We start from the raw sequence: 13760 nt of genomic DNA on the forward strand, positions 1-13760 counted from the left end.
CGTCGCGGCCAATGGGGCGCGGCGGCGGCGGGGGGAGGCGGGTTTATAAGCGGAGGCGGCGCCGCGGCGGTCCCGTCCCGGCCCGTCCCGTCCCGCCATGGCCGCGCTGCTGCGCGCGATCGTGGCGCTGCTGCTGTGCCTCGCGCCCGCGCTGCCCCGCGCCGAGCCGGAGCCGTCCGCGCAGGAGGAGGAGGAGGACGGCGTCCTGGTGCTGCGCGCCGCCTCCTTCGAGCAGGCGCTGGCGGCGCACCGCTACCTGCTCGTCGAGTTCTGTGAGCGCGGGGCGGGGGGGGGTACCGGGGGGTGCGGGGCCGGGCCGGGCCGGGCCGGGCCCGGAGGGGGGCCCGGGGGGCGCAGGAGGGGGGCGCGGCGCGGCGCCGTCCGGTCCGGCCCGTGCCGAGCCGCTGACGGCCCCGCCCCGCCGCAGACGCGCCGTGGTGCGGGCACTGCAAGGCGCTGGCCCCCGAGTACGCGAAGGCGGCGGCGAAGCTGCGCGCGGAGGGCTCGGAGATCCGCCTGGCCAAGGTGGACGCCACCGAGGAGTCGGAGCTGGCGCAGCAGTTCGGCGTGCGCGGGTACCCCACCATCAAGTTCTTCCGCAACGGCGACCGGGCGGCCCCCCGCGAGTACACAGGTGAGCGCCGCCGGGGGCAGAGGGCGGCGACGTGGCACCGGGCCCGCACCGGCCCCGCGCTCCCACGTGGTGCCGCTCCGCCGGGGCCAGGGCCGGACAAGGTCCACGGCGAGCTCCTGGGAGCGGAGCCTGCTGTGCCCGGGCAGGGCACGTGAGCGGGGCCGCGCGTGCAGCGGGTGCGAGGCTCGCGGTGGCGGGGGGCGTGCCTGCCCCCAGCAGAGCACCGAGCCTGGGGGCAGGCGCACGGTGGGCGAAGGAGGGCAGAGCTGTCCCTGTCCCGCTGTAGGAAGCAGAGCGTTCCAAGCCTGCACTGTGCCTCGGCTTGGCTCAGCTCAGTCAACGCGGCACCAAGAACTGAAAAAGTGCTCGGGTGGCTGGGTAAAGGGCCGAACAGAAAGCTTGAGGCAAAAGGATAATCGAGACCAAGACTTAAAGTGCAGCAGAGATGAGCTGTGTTAAGCCCCGTGGCTCAGGGCTCTGAGGATAACCTGCGGAGCGCTGAATTTTGAAAGGAAAACATGGCACGTTCCCTTGAAACAGCAGTAGTGTCTCAGCAGTTCTCTGCTGCTGATCAAAGCTTACAAGCGTGCTTGGGCTAGACCAGTTGTGAGACGAGTGGATTCCTGAGAGCCCTTGTACAGTGACTTGACAATTATGGATGCACTTAATTACGCTAGGAAGGGAAAGAAAGAGTTGCGTAAACGGTATCTCAGTTCTTCCCAAGCTATCAGCCAGCTGCTTAGCAGTCTCTCTGGAGACTTAAGGTTTTTGTATTCTTAGTTGGGGGATAAAAAGTGAATTGGTGTTCTCTCTTTCTGGTGTAGCTGGCAGAGAAGCAGATGACATTGTCAGCTGGCTGAAGAAACGCACTGGCCCGGCTGCAACCACCCTGACAGATGTTGCTGCAGCAGAGGCGTTAGTGGACTCCAATGAAGTGGCTGTCATTGGCTTCTTTAAGGTAGAGTTGGTGCTTCCCTTTGAGAGGCTCTTGTATATGTTTAGCGCCTTTCCTGCTTCTGCCCCATGGGGATCTGACAGCTGGGGAAGGCTCCTCGTAAGTTGTGAAACACTTGCTGTCCTGTCTTACTTGATCTTCAAGTTCTCTGGCTGGTAAGCCCTGGGATGTTTATGCTTTGGTTTGTGTCTCATGTGAAATACTTTCCTTTATTCTCCAGGATTTGACATCGGAGGCTGCAAAGGAGTTTTTGTTGGCAGCAGAATCTGTGGATGACATTCCTTTCGGGATTTCCTCCAGTGATGACGTCTTTTCCAAGTACCAGCTTAGCAAAGATGGAGTGGTCCTTTTCAAGAAGGTAGGGGTTGGTGCAAACATGACCCCCACACCTTGAGTCTTTTTCCTTGTCTTCCCTCTTCTCTAAATAGAATTAGATTTAAGAGGGTGCTCCTGGATGAAACTGCAGAAGATTCTGTGCTGTCAGTCTAATTTCCAGGCCTGGAGGAGGGGGGAAAAAGCCGAACCTGTGGTCCTGTTTGGGGGCAGTGGAGCCGGAGTCCCTTGGCAGGGTGCAGTAGGCAGGGGAGTGGCCTTTGGACAGCAGAGGGCGGCCTCGGCAGTTTCCTGGCTGCGCGTTGCCTTTGAGGCTGCTGAGCTTTGCATCCAGAACGTTTCTTCACTTTCGCTTTCCTGTTTCTCGAGTTTCTGGCTGCAGTACAGTGACCGTCAACACAATCTTTAAAATACTTCTGGCTATAACCAAGGTCTTCTGTGTCCCTTTTTGAGATTTAAAGGCCTTAAACAGAACGATAGCCAGGTTCTTGATGACTTGCCATGATATTTTGTTAGATCATGGCTTAACGAAGTTGCTTTAAACGCACCCATTACTGAGCTCTGCAGTCAGTTGATGTCTGCTTCCAGGAGTTCTGTCTCTCATTGCTGTGGGTTCTGCTGCATAGTGATTACAGCAAAGTTCCTAAGAGGATTTGCAGCTTCAGCTGACAAGGCTGGGGCTGTTGGATTATGTGTGAAGGGACATTGGTCATCTGCAGAATTGGAAATAAACTTACTGATGTCGTCTTGCATATTAAAAGCCAAGTCATGGGGTTGAAATTTTAGGTTTAAGACAAGTTGAGGTTCCTTAGGTTGGGTTGTACTGCACATATGGGTGCGTGCAGCAGGGTAGGATAGACTGCAGCTTTGGGTTCCAACGGATACACATAATCTAATCACAGTTGTCAGTCTGGCCTAAGACAGGCTAAAGAACTTAATGAATTCCTACTTTATTATTCTTCCAGCTGAAATAGCTTGTTTCATTTCACTACACATCTGAAATTGTAGTTAGCTTTGTGGTGTTAGTAACTCAGAGGGTTCCTCCGATTAGTATGGCCAAGGGTGCAAGTATCCTATCGTAGGATCACAATCCTTTGGGTTGGAAAGGACCTTAAAGATAATCTAATTTGAACCTCCCTATCACAGACAGGGACGCCTTCCCCTAGACCAGGTTGCTCAAAGCCCTATCCAGCTATTATCTGGCTGACAAGTTTGAGATGTTAGAATCTCACAACTGGGAAACCTGGGGCTGGGGGAGAACAGCAGTATTTGGTTCTTGGCTGCATTACTACCTGTACCTCGCTGTTCTTGCATGTACAGCTTTTGGTATGTAATTCCTGTGTATACTCTATTCATGGGTAATACCAGGCTGAAATAGCTACTTGTCAAAGGACATGGGAAGTTAAGAAAAATCCTTGCAAACACTCAAGTCCAGATAGAGATGTTCTGTTAAAACCCTCTCTGGTGGGGAGTAGCAGCATCTGGCTCTGAGTTCAGAGCAACTGAGGACGTTGCCTTAAGTGGCTAGGACACAGCTAGGACTTCCAGCACTAACAGGTGGTCACGCTCGGTTTAATCTGTTACCTGTGCTACCCATTTTTACATGTTTAGTTCTATGCAGTGCGTTGCACAGTCTTATGTGGCTAAGCAGCAAAATGGAATTGTGTGGATTTGATCTGATGTACTATCTTCTAACACTGGTAGTCATTGTGGTGTGCCATGAGAATTCTAAAATGTGTCCAGTCTCCCCCAAACCAAGGTGAAAATGAGCACCAGTGGTAGCCAAATATAATGGCATAAGAACTGACCTGCCTTTTATTTTACCAGCAGTTCTGATTTTGGACTTTGGCTCAGAGTCCTGTGGTTAGCTGAGTTTAAATCAAGAGGGTTTGTTGGCCCTTGTGGCTCAGCGTTCTTGCCTTATTCTTTGTGTGCATTATCCATGCTTCCAAAGACCCTCAAACAACTGCTTTGAAGGTGTTAAGGATATGAGCAATACTCTGGAAAGTAACTTCATAGCTACTTTAAAATGTTTAGTGTTTTGCTCAGCTTTTCAGCTGTGACTTTTTTGCTTCCTCTAATAGAAGGTTATCTGAGTCCACTGTCTTGCTTCTGCCAGTAACTTGAGGGTTGCTGTGCCATGGGACTGCTGTGTTGTTCTGCACATCCTCTCTTTAACCTTGGTGTTCCCTTAAAGCTATTTCCCTTTCCAGGCTGTCGGCGGGTTCTGAGAATCCTGATCAGATGCAGGTGTTAGTCTAATATAAAAAGGGATTTGGCACCTATAGTGCGATGTGTTGAACTTGTGCTGTCTGCTCTAACAATAGAGGCTGAACCAACTGTGTAGAGCTCAGTAAGCTACTACTTACTTTCACAGCACGGTGGGGCTTTGCTGTCGGACTTCTTTCATAGCACTGGCCAGTTAACGTATGTGTATCTACTCTGGTGCTGTGAACTCCTAAGCAGGAAGCTGTCTGTGCTCTGGAAGCTCCTCGCTGGTCTACCTAGTGCCTTTTCAAGTGCTGTAAGACCGCTACAAAAAGTCCTTCTTGGTGACCTGTTTCACAAATGGTTTCATGCTTCTGCAGAACAGTGTTACGATGTAAGCTGGATGTCTGTCTGGCTGTTAGGGGGTGATTTAAGACTGCTTGCCAGGAGGAAGAGAACCTTGATTCACAGATTCACACTTTGTGAAAATGTGGTAACCATGTTTCTCTCTGCAGTTTGATGAAGGCCGTAACAACTTTGAAGGGGATCTCACAAAAGATAACCTACTGAACTTCATCAAGTCTAATCAGTTGCCTCTGGTTATAGAGTTCACTGAACAGGTAGGTGTTCAGATATTTGAGGCCTTTTTCCATAGCTACTGTATGAATGCAACAAAGTTTAAAATGTAGATTCAGCTCTTAGCTTGGAGCTGGCACTAGTTTGATGTTATGGAGTGGTCTAAAAATTGCTTATGCTAGAGCTTAATCAAGTGAAGGAAGAATGCAAGAGAAAGGAGGTATATGCTTGCTGTTCAAAGCAATCCTGCAGTATTCTGACTTCTGTGGTCTAATGAGAATAGCAGAGCCAAGCTTTATTTTCGGTTTTATTTTCTACTCCTCAGACTGCTCCTAAAATCTTTGGAGGAGAGATCAAGACTCATATTCTGCTCTTCTTACCAAAAAGCGTGTCTGACTATCAAGGGAAACTGGATAATTTCAAGAGCGCAGCTGGAAGCTTCAAAGGGAAGGTAAGATGGACTTCTGGGACTGAATTATGTGACCACCTCCTACAGAACTGTAGCACTCTCTGCCTGTACCCACTTAACAGCTGTGGAGGAAGAGTTGAAGCTAGCACTTCCTCTGCCTCTCTCCTGGTAATAGGTGTCTGAGTCACTGGCTTGTATAACCCATTAAGGAATAGTAGTTAACTTGTGACTTTCCTTCTTCTGGATGTGACTTAAACATTGATGCCAGGTTTGCACATGTGCTGCTTAAAGCACTGCAGCTTTAGCATGTGTGCTGTGACAGGGTGCCCTCCTAACAGGCTTGGCTGTTTAGCTCCTGTCTAGCTCTACAGGTGTCTGTGTAAAGTATCATTAGCCAAGAGATACCTGTCTTCATCATATTATCTCTTTCCTCCAAAGATCCTGTTCATCTTCATAGACAGTGACCACAGTGACAATCAAAGGATTTTGGAGTTCTTTGGCCTAAAGAAAGAAGAATGTCCAGCTGTACGTCTGATCACCCTGGAGGAAGAAATGACCAAATACAAACCTGAATCAGATGACCTCACAGCAGACAAGATCAGAGAATTCTGTAATAAATTCCTGGAGGGCAAGATCAAGGTAACAATGCTGCTAATGCTAAACCTACTGGCTGAGCACATGCTAAAAATTCTCCCTGTGAAGAGGTGTATGAAATGTGCAAATCGCCCAACTAATGTACAGGATATCTAGCAGCCTTTGTGCTGAAAATAGTGTAAAAACATTGGGGCATGAAGACTGTAGGAAAGCAAGTTAGGTGCTGGTACCTGACTACAGTCGAGGTCTGCTCTTCCTGCTTCTTGGAGCTGTGCTGTTCTTTCTGCTAATAAGCTGTGGAAGGTACTAACTTGCGTGGCACAGTTAAAAGAGCTTTTGGCTCTAATTTGGTGGAGGTAGCTACGTGCATCGGACTCCAGTAGTGGCTGTTTAGCTAAGCTCTGTCCTTAGAGTATAACATTGTGGGGAGGAAACGATATTGCTGCCAGAGCTAAAACTGCAGTTCTTCCCACAAAAGAGCACCTGTTTTCCCACTTCAGGGTGGGGAGTAGACTTCATATTAGCAGAAGAGGAAGTGACTGATGGATCTGATTTGCTTGTAGTCTATGACTGGGGGCACTTGGATATGGTTAACTCAAGCTTTCCAGCCTATGTGATTCATGGACATTCCAAGTAGCTGTAGAGCAGATTGCGCATGTCTGAATTTCACTTTCTATTCCAGCCCCATCTAATGAGCCAAGATCTTCCTGAAGACTGGGACAAACAGCCTGTCAAAGTTCTAGTTGGGAAGAATTTTGAAGAAGTTGCTTTTGATGAGAATAAGAACGTTTTTGTGGAGTTCTGTAAGTGTTTTTCAACAACGAATTCCAAGTAACTGGTATAAAAGGAGTGCCAAAATAATCCATGACCAGGACTGGGGAGAAAGCATCTTACAGAGTCTAAGCCACAAAGGGAGTGCATCAGTTGAAAACAAATGTGAACTCTTGTCTGGCGTGGGGTCTAGGTGGTGTGTGGTGTTAACTTGTTGGGCTGTTGTTGCTAAATATGTTTGTTAATTAACAGATGCCCCCTGGTGTGGTCACTGTAAGCAGCTGGCTCCTATCTGGGACAAGCTGGGAGAGACCTACAGGGACCATGAGAACATTGTCATTGCCAAGATGGATTCAACAGCCAACGAAGTAGAAGCAGTGAAAATCCATAGCTTTCCTACACTCAAGTTCTTCCCTGCAGGCTCTGGCAGAAATGTAAGAAGACAGCTGACACTTCTACAGATCAAATAATGAGGGAGCACTAGATATGCTTAAGTTGTCTGCTTGAGTTCCTTTTTGGACAGAGGCTTGTGGGAGGGCTTTCCCTTCTGTAGGGATAGAATGCATCAGGTCTACAGGACATCTGAGACCCTTTTGGGGGGGGGACTGGGTTATAGGAAACAGTTTGGGGAGGGGGAGTGGGAGTGGGGAAAGAGGAAGTACAGCAGAAGACAGTGTGCTCATCTGCAGGCTATTCTCTCCTCGCAGTGATCTCTGAAGTCTAGTGGCTGAGCTGTTTTCCTTCGTCTCATATGGGTGAAGGTGAATTTTTAAATTCCCTTTTGCTTGGCATGTTAACTGTTGCTCAGAAAGAGAATTCTCCTCTCCAGGGGCGTGGTTCTGTAGGTGCCTGTAACAGTTATTTTGATGTGTTTTCCTGTGTAGGTAATTGACTACAATGGAGAGAGGACGCTAGAAGGATTCAAAAAATTCTTGGAGAGTGGAGGACAGGATGGGGCAGCAGCTGATGATGTGAGTAATATAAATTAATGCGGTACTCTAACTCTGCAAAATGCAGAGTATTCGTTTGGGTAGAGTGATCAAATCCTAAACCCTGAAGATCCTGGGTTATGTGGCAGGAAAGGGTATGTATTGTTGGTGAGCAAAAGTGTCTACATCATAAAATGCGACCTCTCAGTTCACTTGCAGCCTGGCTAGCCACTGGCCTGTTGTAATGGACTCCTTTTATTAAGAATACTTGAGTTGGGTGTGAAATAAATCTCTCTTGAGAGACTAAAATACAAGAGCATGGAAACTATTGGTACAATAACCTCTAAACTTTAACGGGGCTGCCTTTGGTCATTGTGCAAACTGCTGGTGTATTTAGGGCTTGTTCTTTAAGAGCTCTTGCTCACTGCCTTTTGAACTTGAGTGCTATGATGAATGTCACATATGCTGTATATTTAGTTGGAAGCTCCTCACCTGCCTGGGTGGAGGGTGTTACAGATTATGGTACTGCTTTTCAGAGGGTTCTAATCTGTTACTTCCCAAACTGAGTACTCCTGGTAGTCTCTGGATGTCCTGTTGACATGGCAGCAGCAAACATGTTAGAGAAACTGTTCATTATTTGGTTTTGGATCTGACTAATATGCCAGAAACAAGTAGTTATTTTTGTCTACTACGCAGGATCTGGAGGATCTGGAGACAGATGAAGAAACAGACCTTGAGGAAGGTGATGATGAGCAGAAAATCCAAAAGGATGAGTTGTAAAGAAGACTGATCTACATCACCCAAAAATCAGACACTAAATTGGCTGCTGTTACGCAGCCCAGTGAGTCAGAAACCCATTAAGATTTAAAACAGAAGGTGAATGACTGGAAATCCAGGGATTGGCTTTTAAAGTAACACTTCACCCTCACTTCTCTTTACACTTGACTATCTTTTTCTTTCACTTTCGAAAAGGGATCTGTCACTAGGTAGCCAGCCCTGCCAGCTGGGTTCATTTTTTTATTGTGATGTACTTTTTTTGTACACAGCTTTTTGTTTCAAGTATTCTGTTCTTCTGGATAGAAGCAGGTTGTGAAGTGGTAGCATGAGTTTAATAGCCCAACATTTTGGAGCCTTGCCACTAATACCTTCCAAGAAAGCTTTTTCCTTTTATCTTTGAAAACTGAAGCCTGTAGCTGATTTTTACCACCTGGCAGGTTCCTTATTGGTCTCAGCTGTTCTTCCCTGGAGTCAGCATCTGTAAGGGAAGACGGATTAGGCTGACTGCATCAGTCCTGGTGGAAGGCGGTTATGAAGGTGCTTCTCTTCATGTAGGCCAGCTTTTCCCTGTACTTTAAGACATTTGGAGATGACTATTTGAAACACCTGGAAGGGTGGAATACTCTGTGCACTGGCTGTGGCAGGCTCTGAGGGTGGAGGTGATTGCTGGCTTACCAGCTTAGATGGGACCTAGCTGTGTTGCCATCCTTTTGATCAAATGCAAGACTATTTTGCAGTCACTTTACATGCATTATTTTGAATGGGTTGACCAGGCAGGTGGGTGGTGGGAGGGCCTGATTGAAAAATACATCAAACACAAAACAAACATGGATCTTAAAATTACTGGGTTTGGGGGAGGAACTTGAACAAGGGAGTGCCTCAAAGGCCTGATCAATGTCAGGCTTGCTCTTAGCATTCCGCTACAGTAACATTGGAACTGCATTTGTTGGCCAAATAAAGTTGAGATTTTAATACTACTCTCTCTGTCTGTTGGGACCCAGAATAAATAGTTGGACCTTGAGCTGGAAGAAGATCAGAGTTCCAGGATGGTTCTCAAGTGATTCTACCAAAGTGGTGTTAGAAAAGACCATCAGCTTTTCGAGCTCTTCCTAGATACTGTGTTTTTTGAGAGAAACTACTTTCTGAACACATCCAGTTCTGCAGGTGGCTGTTGATGCCTTAAGCAGCATGAAGCAGTTTCTATTAACTAATCTATACATGAAAAGTTAAGATGACCACATCAGGCTCAGATTAAATGAGCTGTTGGAGGTACAAAACTAACAGCTCTGTGAGCAGTAAGCATGCATTGGCTGGGCCTCTGAGTGTAAGCTGCTCTGGTTGCCAGCTGGCTTGGGGTGGTGGGACCTCATTGCTCCTGAGCAGCTAACCAAGGAATTTGCCTACAGGGAAACCTGGGACTGCCTGTAGTGCTGCTAGTCAGGCTCACATGATCCAGTGAGCCACACTGCTATTTCCACACCAGTCACTTATGCTGAAAATATTTTTGTAAGGAAATATGCTATAAATGTCACATGGGGGGCCTAGTGAATCTGGAGGGCACCTCAGGAGGTTACTGGTGCCAGTCACCTAACGTGGGTGCACTGAAATGGTAGAACACAAGTGTGGCACGGCACTGGGCCCTGACCTGCTGTAGTTACCTGCGAGTAAGGGCCCTTCTTGGTCCTGTCCTGGTGTGCAGCAACCTTCAGAGCTGCGGTACTGGGGCTGCTGGTAAACGCTGTGACACCTGAAGAGGGCAGGCACTCTCTGTCCTCTAAGGGCTGGCTGTTAGCAGCGGCTTTGGGTAGGAAAGCTGCTTTGCATTTTGAGGGAGGAGAGAAAGAGGAGTGAGTAAGAATTTCCATGGGAGTACTCCTGCCTAGAAATCAGCTCGAAAAGGTCTATTTTGTAGAGCGACTATAAGTGTAAACAAGGCTGAACTGTGCAGCGATTCTCTCTTGTTTATAGTCTGAGACCTGCTCAGAGGAGGGGAGCTTTTCTCATGCACCACGGCTGCTCTCAGCCGAGCAGGGCTCTGTGAGAGTCATCTTGTGTACACAACTCATCGCTGTTGCGAGACAGCAGGCTGGAAGTGTTCTGTCTCCGCAGCAGCCCGTTCAGCCTCCTGTCGTGCGGTGCCTGAAGCAGGCCTGAGCAGACACAGCGAAAAGATCAGTGTGTTTGCCAGAAGATGAACAGCTGCAGCAGGCAGGTCCCAGGTGTGAGACAGGCTGACCTGGCAGGAGCTTGGCACAAGGCAAAGCTGCAGCAGCGCACAATGAACGCTCTGTGCCTTAACGTGGGACAGGGATCGCTTGTGACGTGCTGCTGGGCAGGCCCCATCAGTGCAAAACAACGCAACGTGCTCGTGTGTCTGACATGGCCAAACTATGACAGCAAAAAGGATGGAGGAGCTAGTTGTTGCTTGAACCCTTGGCTGTTGGCGGATCTGAAAGATTCCTCTGAGTGGATGGCCCATTTCAGGCCTTTGACCACAGCAGCAGCTGGTGGCAGTGCTGTTCTCCTGAAACTGTCCCGTAGAGGCCTACCCTTACGCAGCAGCCAGTACAAAATTTGAAGCAGGACTGCGGCGTTGGGCACCGAGGACAGGCACTGCACTCCGGTTCTGCGTCTGCATCAGGAGCACCAGCAGCACCCCCGGCCTCCCGAGGTCACCGGTGGTAGCGCGGCGCTGCAGCGTGCTCCGTGCCTCGCTGCGCTCGTCCTGCGGTCGTGCGGGGAAGCACAGCTCATGCTGCTCCCTTCAAGTCAGCTGACGCAACTACAGGAAAGTGACTTAGCTCTGAATGTATTTGGCACCAGGGCGCTGACATGTCTGTTACGCTCGCTACTCAGTACGTGAGCGGCTAGCTCCCCTCGCCTGGTGAGCGTATTTGTGTCTTCTCCCTGGCGTGCTCGTGGTGCTGTGAGGACTTGCTGCTGGGCGGTTCTGTTTTCGGGGCCCTGGGCTCCTCTGAAGGCTAGCCATGCAACAGATTTGACCCCTTGGATGGGCACATCAACAGGTGGGCAGTAAGATGAGCCATCATCCTCTGCCCAAAAGTGGGAGGCTACCGGCCTGGGCGGCTCAATTACAAAGTATCATGGCAAATAGCATGAGCTGCACCAACCCAAAATAGCCCGCAGGAGCCTATATAACACGGTGTGCCTGGAGAGCCCTCAGTCCTGGGCCCAGAGCCTGAGGGAGCCGCACGAGGCCAGCGCCGCCCCTGCACGCTGCGAGGGGCCCTGCGGCGAGGGGCACGCACCCGCGACGGGCTCCAGGAGGGAACGGGCTCCAGGAGGGAACGGGCTCCAGCAGGGGACAGGCTCCAGCAGGGGACAGGCTCCAGGAGGGCCGGTGGCAGTGCCCGGCTCAGCGCCCACCACCCTCCACTGGTGAAACGGGACCAAGAGGCAGAAGAGGAGAGAGCAGTGCTTCGAGGCCGGCGAGTGCTGAGCACTGACCAACCTGGCTGTTCCCCACATGCCTCTGCCCCCTTCTTCCTTGGCAGCGTCCTAAGGCTGCGCTCAGCATGAAGGACTATTTCCCCGTCTCAATGCCCCGGTACAGTCGGTATTCCCAGAGACTGAGAGCATCGCGCACCGTGCGCTTCCCCAATGACGTCGTCTTTCAGGACCACATCAGGCAGGGGGACCTGGAGCAGGTGGGCAGGTTCATACGTGCCAGGAAGGTCGCTCTGGACACCATCTACCCTTCTGGTGAGTGCTGCTGGGGCTGGCAGAGCTGAATCTGCACAGTGGCACGGCTCAGTGGACTGCAAGGGAGACGAGAGCAGCGGGCACAAAGCTCAGACGTGGGCCACCCTGGGCGGGGTGGCAGGTTGAAATCAAGTTGTTTCCCCCCCAGTGAGGAGTACTACCCCCTACCATTGCCAGCAGGGCCGAGAGAGTCCTGCCTCACTGCCCCAACGCCCCCCCCCTTAACACTGCAGGAAAGGGGGGAATTTGCCGTCAGGGTCCCTTCAAGGCACGACAGTGCTCCTACATACCTACCTCGTGTGGTGTGCCGTAGAAAAGGAGCAGGCAAAAAGGTAACGGTACAGAGAACACGGGGGAGTACGCAGAGCTCTGGACTGGGCAGTGGGACTCGTATCTTCTGTGCTGATTTGGCAAAAAGAGTGGGAGAAGCAAGGTTCTGCTTCTTGTTCCTGGCTCTGTCCGTTGCTCACAAACATCGCGCTCTCTCGTGTGGTTCTGTGGACTTGCAGAATTAATTGTTTACGAAGAAGGCATTGTGTTCTGTTTGTACCCAGCTTCACTAAAAATTGTTTATGGAATGCCTTGAACCATACAGGCTGGTTCAGAGCCCAGATTTGTCTCTTTCTCGTACTTGGCTTCAGCATCTGCTGTCACATGGCCACGGAGGCAGGGTCTCAAATGACCCGGGCTTCCTCCCATGTACGCCGATTGCTTCATCACTTGCTCTGTAAGGGACTTCTGAAAGACAAGCAGAGCAAGACCCTTGAGACTCTCTCCTGCTATGCCCGTGGGAGTCCTGAAAGAGTCTCAGGTCGGGCTGTTGGCGAGGGGCTCTTCAGGAGCCTCGGACACTGCGGTTCAGTCCCTTAATCTGTCCTGCCTGACCCAACAGGGGGGCCAGGCGCTGCACCTTAAACACAGCATTTAGGCTGTAAAAGGGAAACAGAAACCTGCAGCAGCGCCTCTTGCTTCCTCAGTGTTTGTTTCTTTCCAAACTCATCCCCCTGATAGCAAAGGTTCGCCGGCACCCCTCTTTCCTGGGCTGCGGACAACTGGTGCTCAGCAGCAGGGGAGCGCTTCCGCGGCGCGGGGCTAACGCGTCCCTTCCTTGCAGGCATGGCAGCCCTGCACGAGGCTGTGCTTACCGGGAACTTGGACTGCGTCAAGCTCCTGGTTAAGTACGGCGCCGACATCCACCAGAAGGACGAGAACGGGTGGACGCCCCTGCACATGGCCTGCAGCGACGGCTACGCTGACATAGCCCGGTGAGAGCCCAGAGCACCGCGCCGGGGCTGCCCCGGGGCCCTGCCTCGCAGAGCCCCCGGGCCAGACGGGGCACCGACCGGGCCCGGGAGGCGCCGGGGGCCGCGGGCAGGACGCGGCCGGTGGCTGACGCTGTCCCCGCAGGTACCTCATGTCCCTGGGGGCCAGCCCCGAGGCCACCACGGACGCCGGGGAGAAGCCCTCGGACCTCATCGACCCCGAGTACAGCGAGCTGCTGCAGCTCTTCCAGGCCGCCACCATGGACTGAGGCGGGGAGCACGGCCGGGCAGCGGGGCTGCGGCCGGCCGGGGGCCGGGGCGGGGCCCGGGCTGGGACCGGGCCGGGGCCGGGGGCCGGGGGCCGGGGTGCGCTCGGTGCCGCCGCTCGGCCCCCCCCGTTCCAATAAAGCGCTCTGCCACCAACGCTGTGCGGCACGGCTGGGGCGGGGCCAAGGGCCGGGGTGGGCGGGGCCAAGGGAAGGGGCGGGGCTACGGGAAGGGGCGGGGCTAAGGGGAAGGGCGGGACTAAGGGAAGGGGCGGGGCTAAGGGGATGGGCGGGACTAAGGGGAAGGGCGGGGCTAAGGGCAT

At 51.8% G+C, this 13760-nt stretch overlaps 2 protein-coding genes across 2 annotated transcripts; both read left to right on the forward strand.

Moving 5' to 3' along the window:
* The first annotated feature begins 16 nt into the window (after positions 1-16).
* P4HB (prolyl 4-hydroxylase subunit beta) lies at positions 17-9163 on the forward strand. Its single transcript, XM_080560518.1, has 11 exons — positions 17-272; positions 428-634; positions 1459-1592; positions 1810-1947; positions 4646-4750; positions 5032-5157; positions 5554-5754; positions 6392-6512; positions 6733-6914; positions 7365-7451; positions 8106-9163. Exons 1-11 carry the CDS (start codon positions 98-100, stop codon positions 8187-8189), a joined length of 1560 nt encoding a protein of 519 aa, XP_080416644.1. The 5' UTR covers positions 17-97; the 3' UTR covers positions 8190-9163.
* Positions 9164-9316: 153 nt separating this feature from the next.
* Positions 9317-13612, forward strand: PPP1R27 (protein phosphatase 1 regulatory subunit 27). Its single transcript, XM_080560519.1, has 3 exons — positions 9317-11909; positions 13024-13174; positions 13317-13612. Exons 1-3 carry the CDS (start codon positions 11723-11725, stop codon positions 13438-13440), a joined length of 462 nt encoding a protein of 153 aa, XP_080416645.1. The 5' UTR covers positions 9317-11722; the 3' UTR covers positions 13441-13612.
* The last annotated feature ends 148 nt before the right edge of the window (positions 13613-13760 follow it).

This window comes from Anser brachyrhynchus (assembly GCF_964034855.1).
Source record: "Anser brachyrhynchus genome assembly, chromosome: 18".
NCBI lineage: Eukaryota > Metazoa > Chordata > Aves > Anseriformes > Anatidae > Anser > Anser brachyrhynchus.

Coding starts and splice junctions, on each gene's coding strand:
- P4HB (XM_080560518.1), top strand. CDS start 98: ATGGCCGCGCTGCTGCGCGCGATCGTGGCGCTGCTGCTGTGCCTCGCG. Junction 1,593..1,809: donor CTGTCATTGGCTTCTTTAAG/GTAGAGTTGGTG, acceptor TTTATTCTCCAG/GATTTGACATCGGAGGCTGC. Junction 6,915..7,364: donor CTGCAGGCTCTGGCAGAAAT/GTAAGAAGACAG, acceptor TTTCCTGTGTAG/GTAATTGACTACAATGGAGA.
- PPP1R27 (XM_080560519.1), top strand. CDS start 11,723: ATGAAGGACTATTTCCCCGTCTCAATGCCCCGGTACAGTCGGTATTCC. Junction 11,910..13,023: donor GGACACCATCTACCCTTCTG/GTGAGTGCTGCT, acceptor CCTTCCTTGCAG/GCATGGCAGCCCTGCACGAG. Junction 13,175..13,316: donor GGCTACGCTGACATAGCCCG/GTGAGAGCCCAG, acceptor CTGTCCCCGCAG/GTACCTCATGTCCCTGGGGG.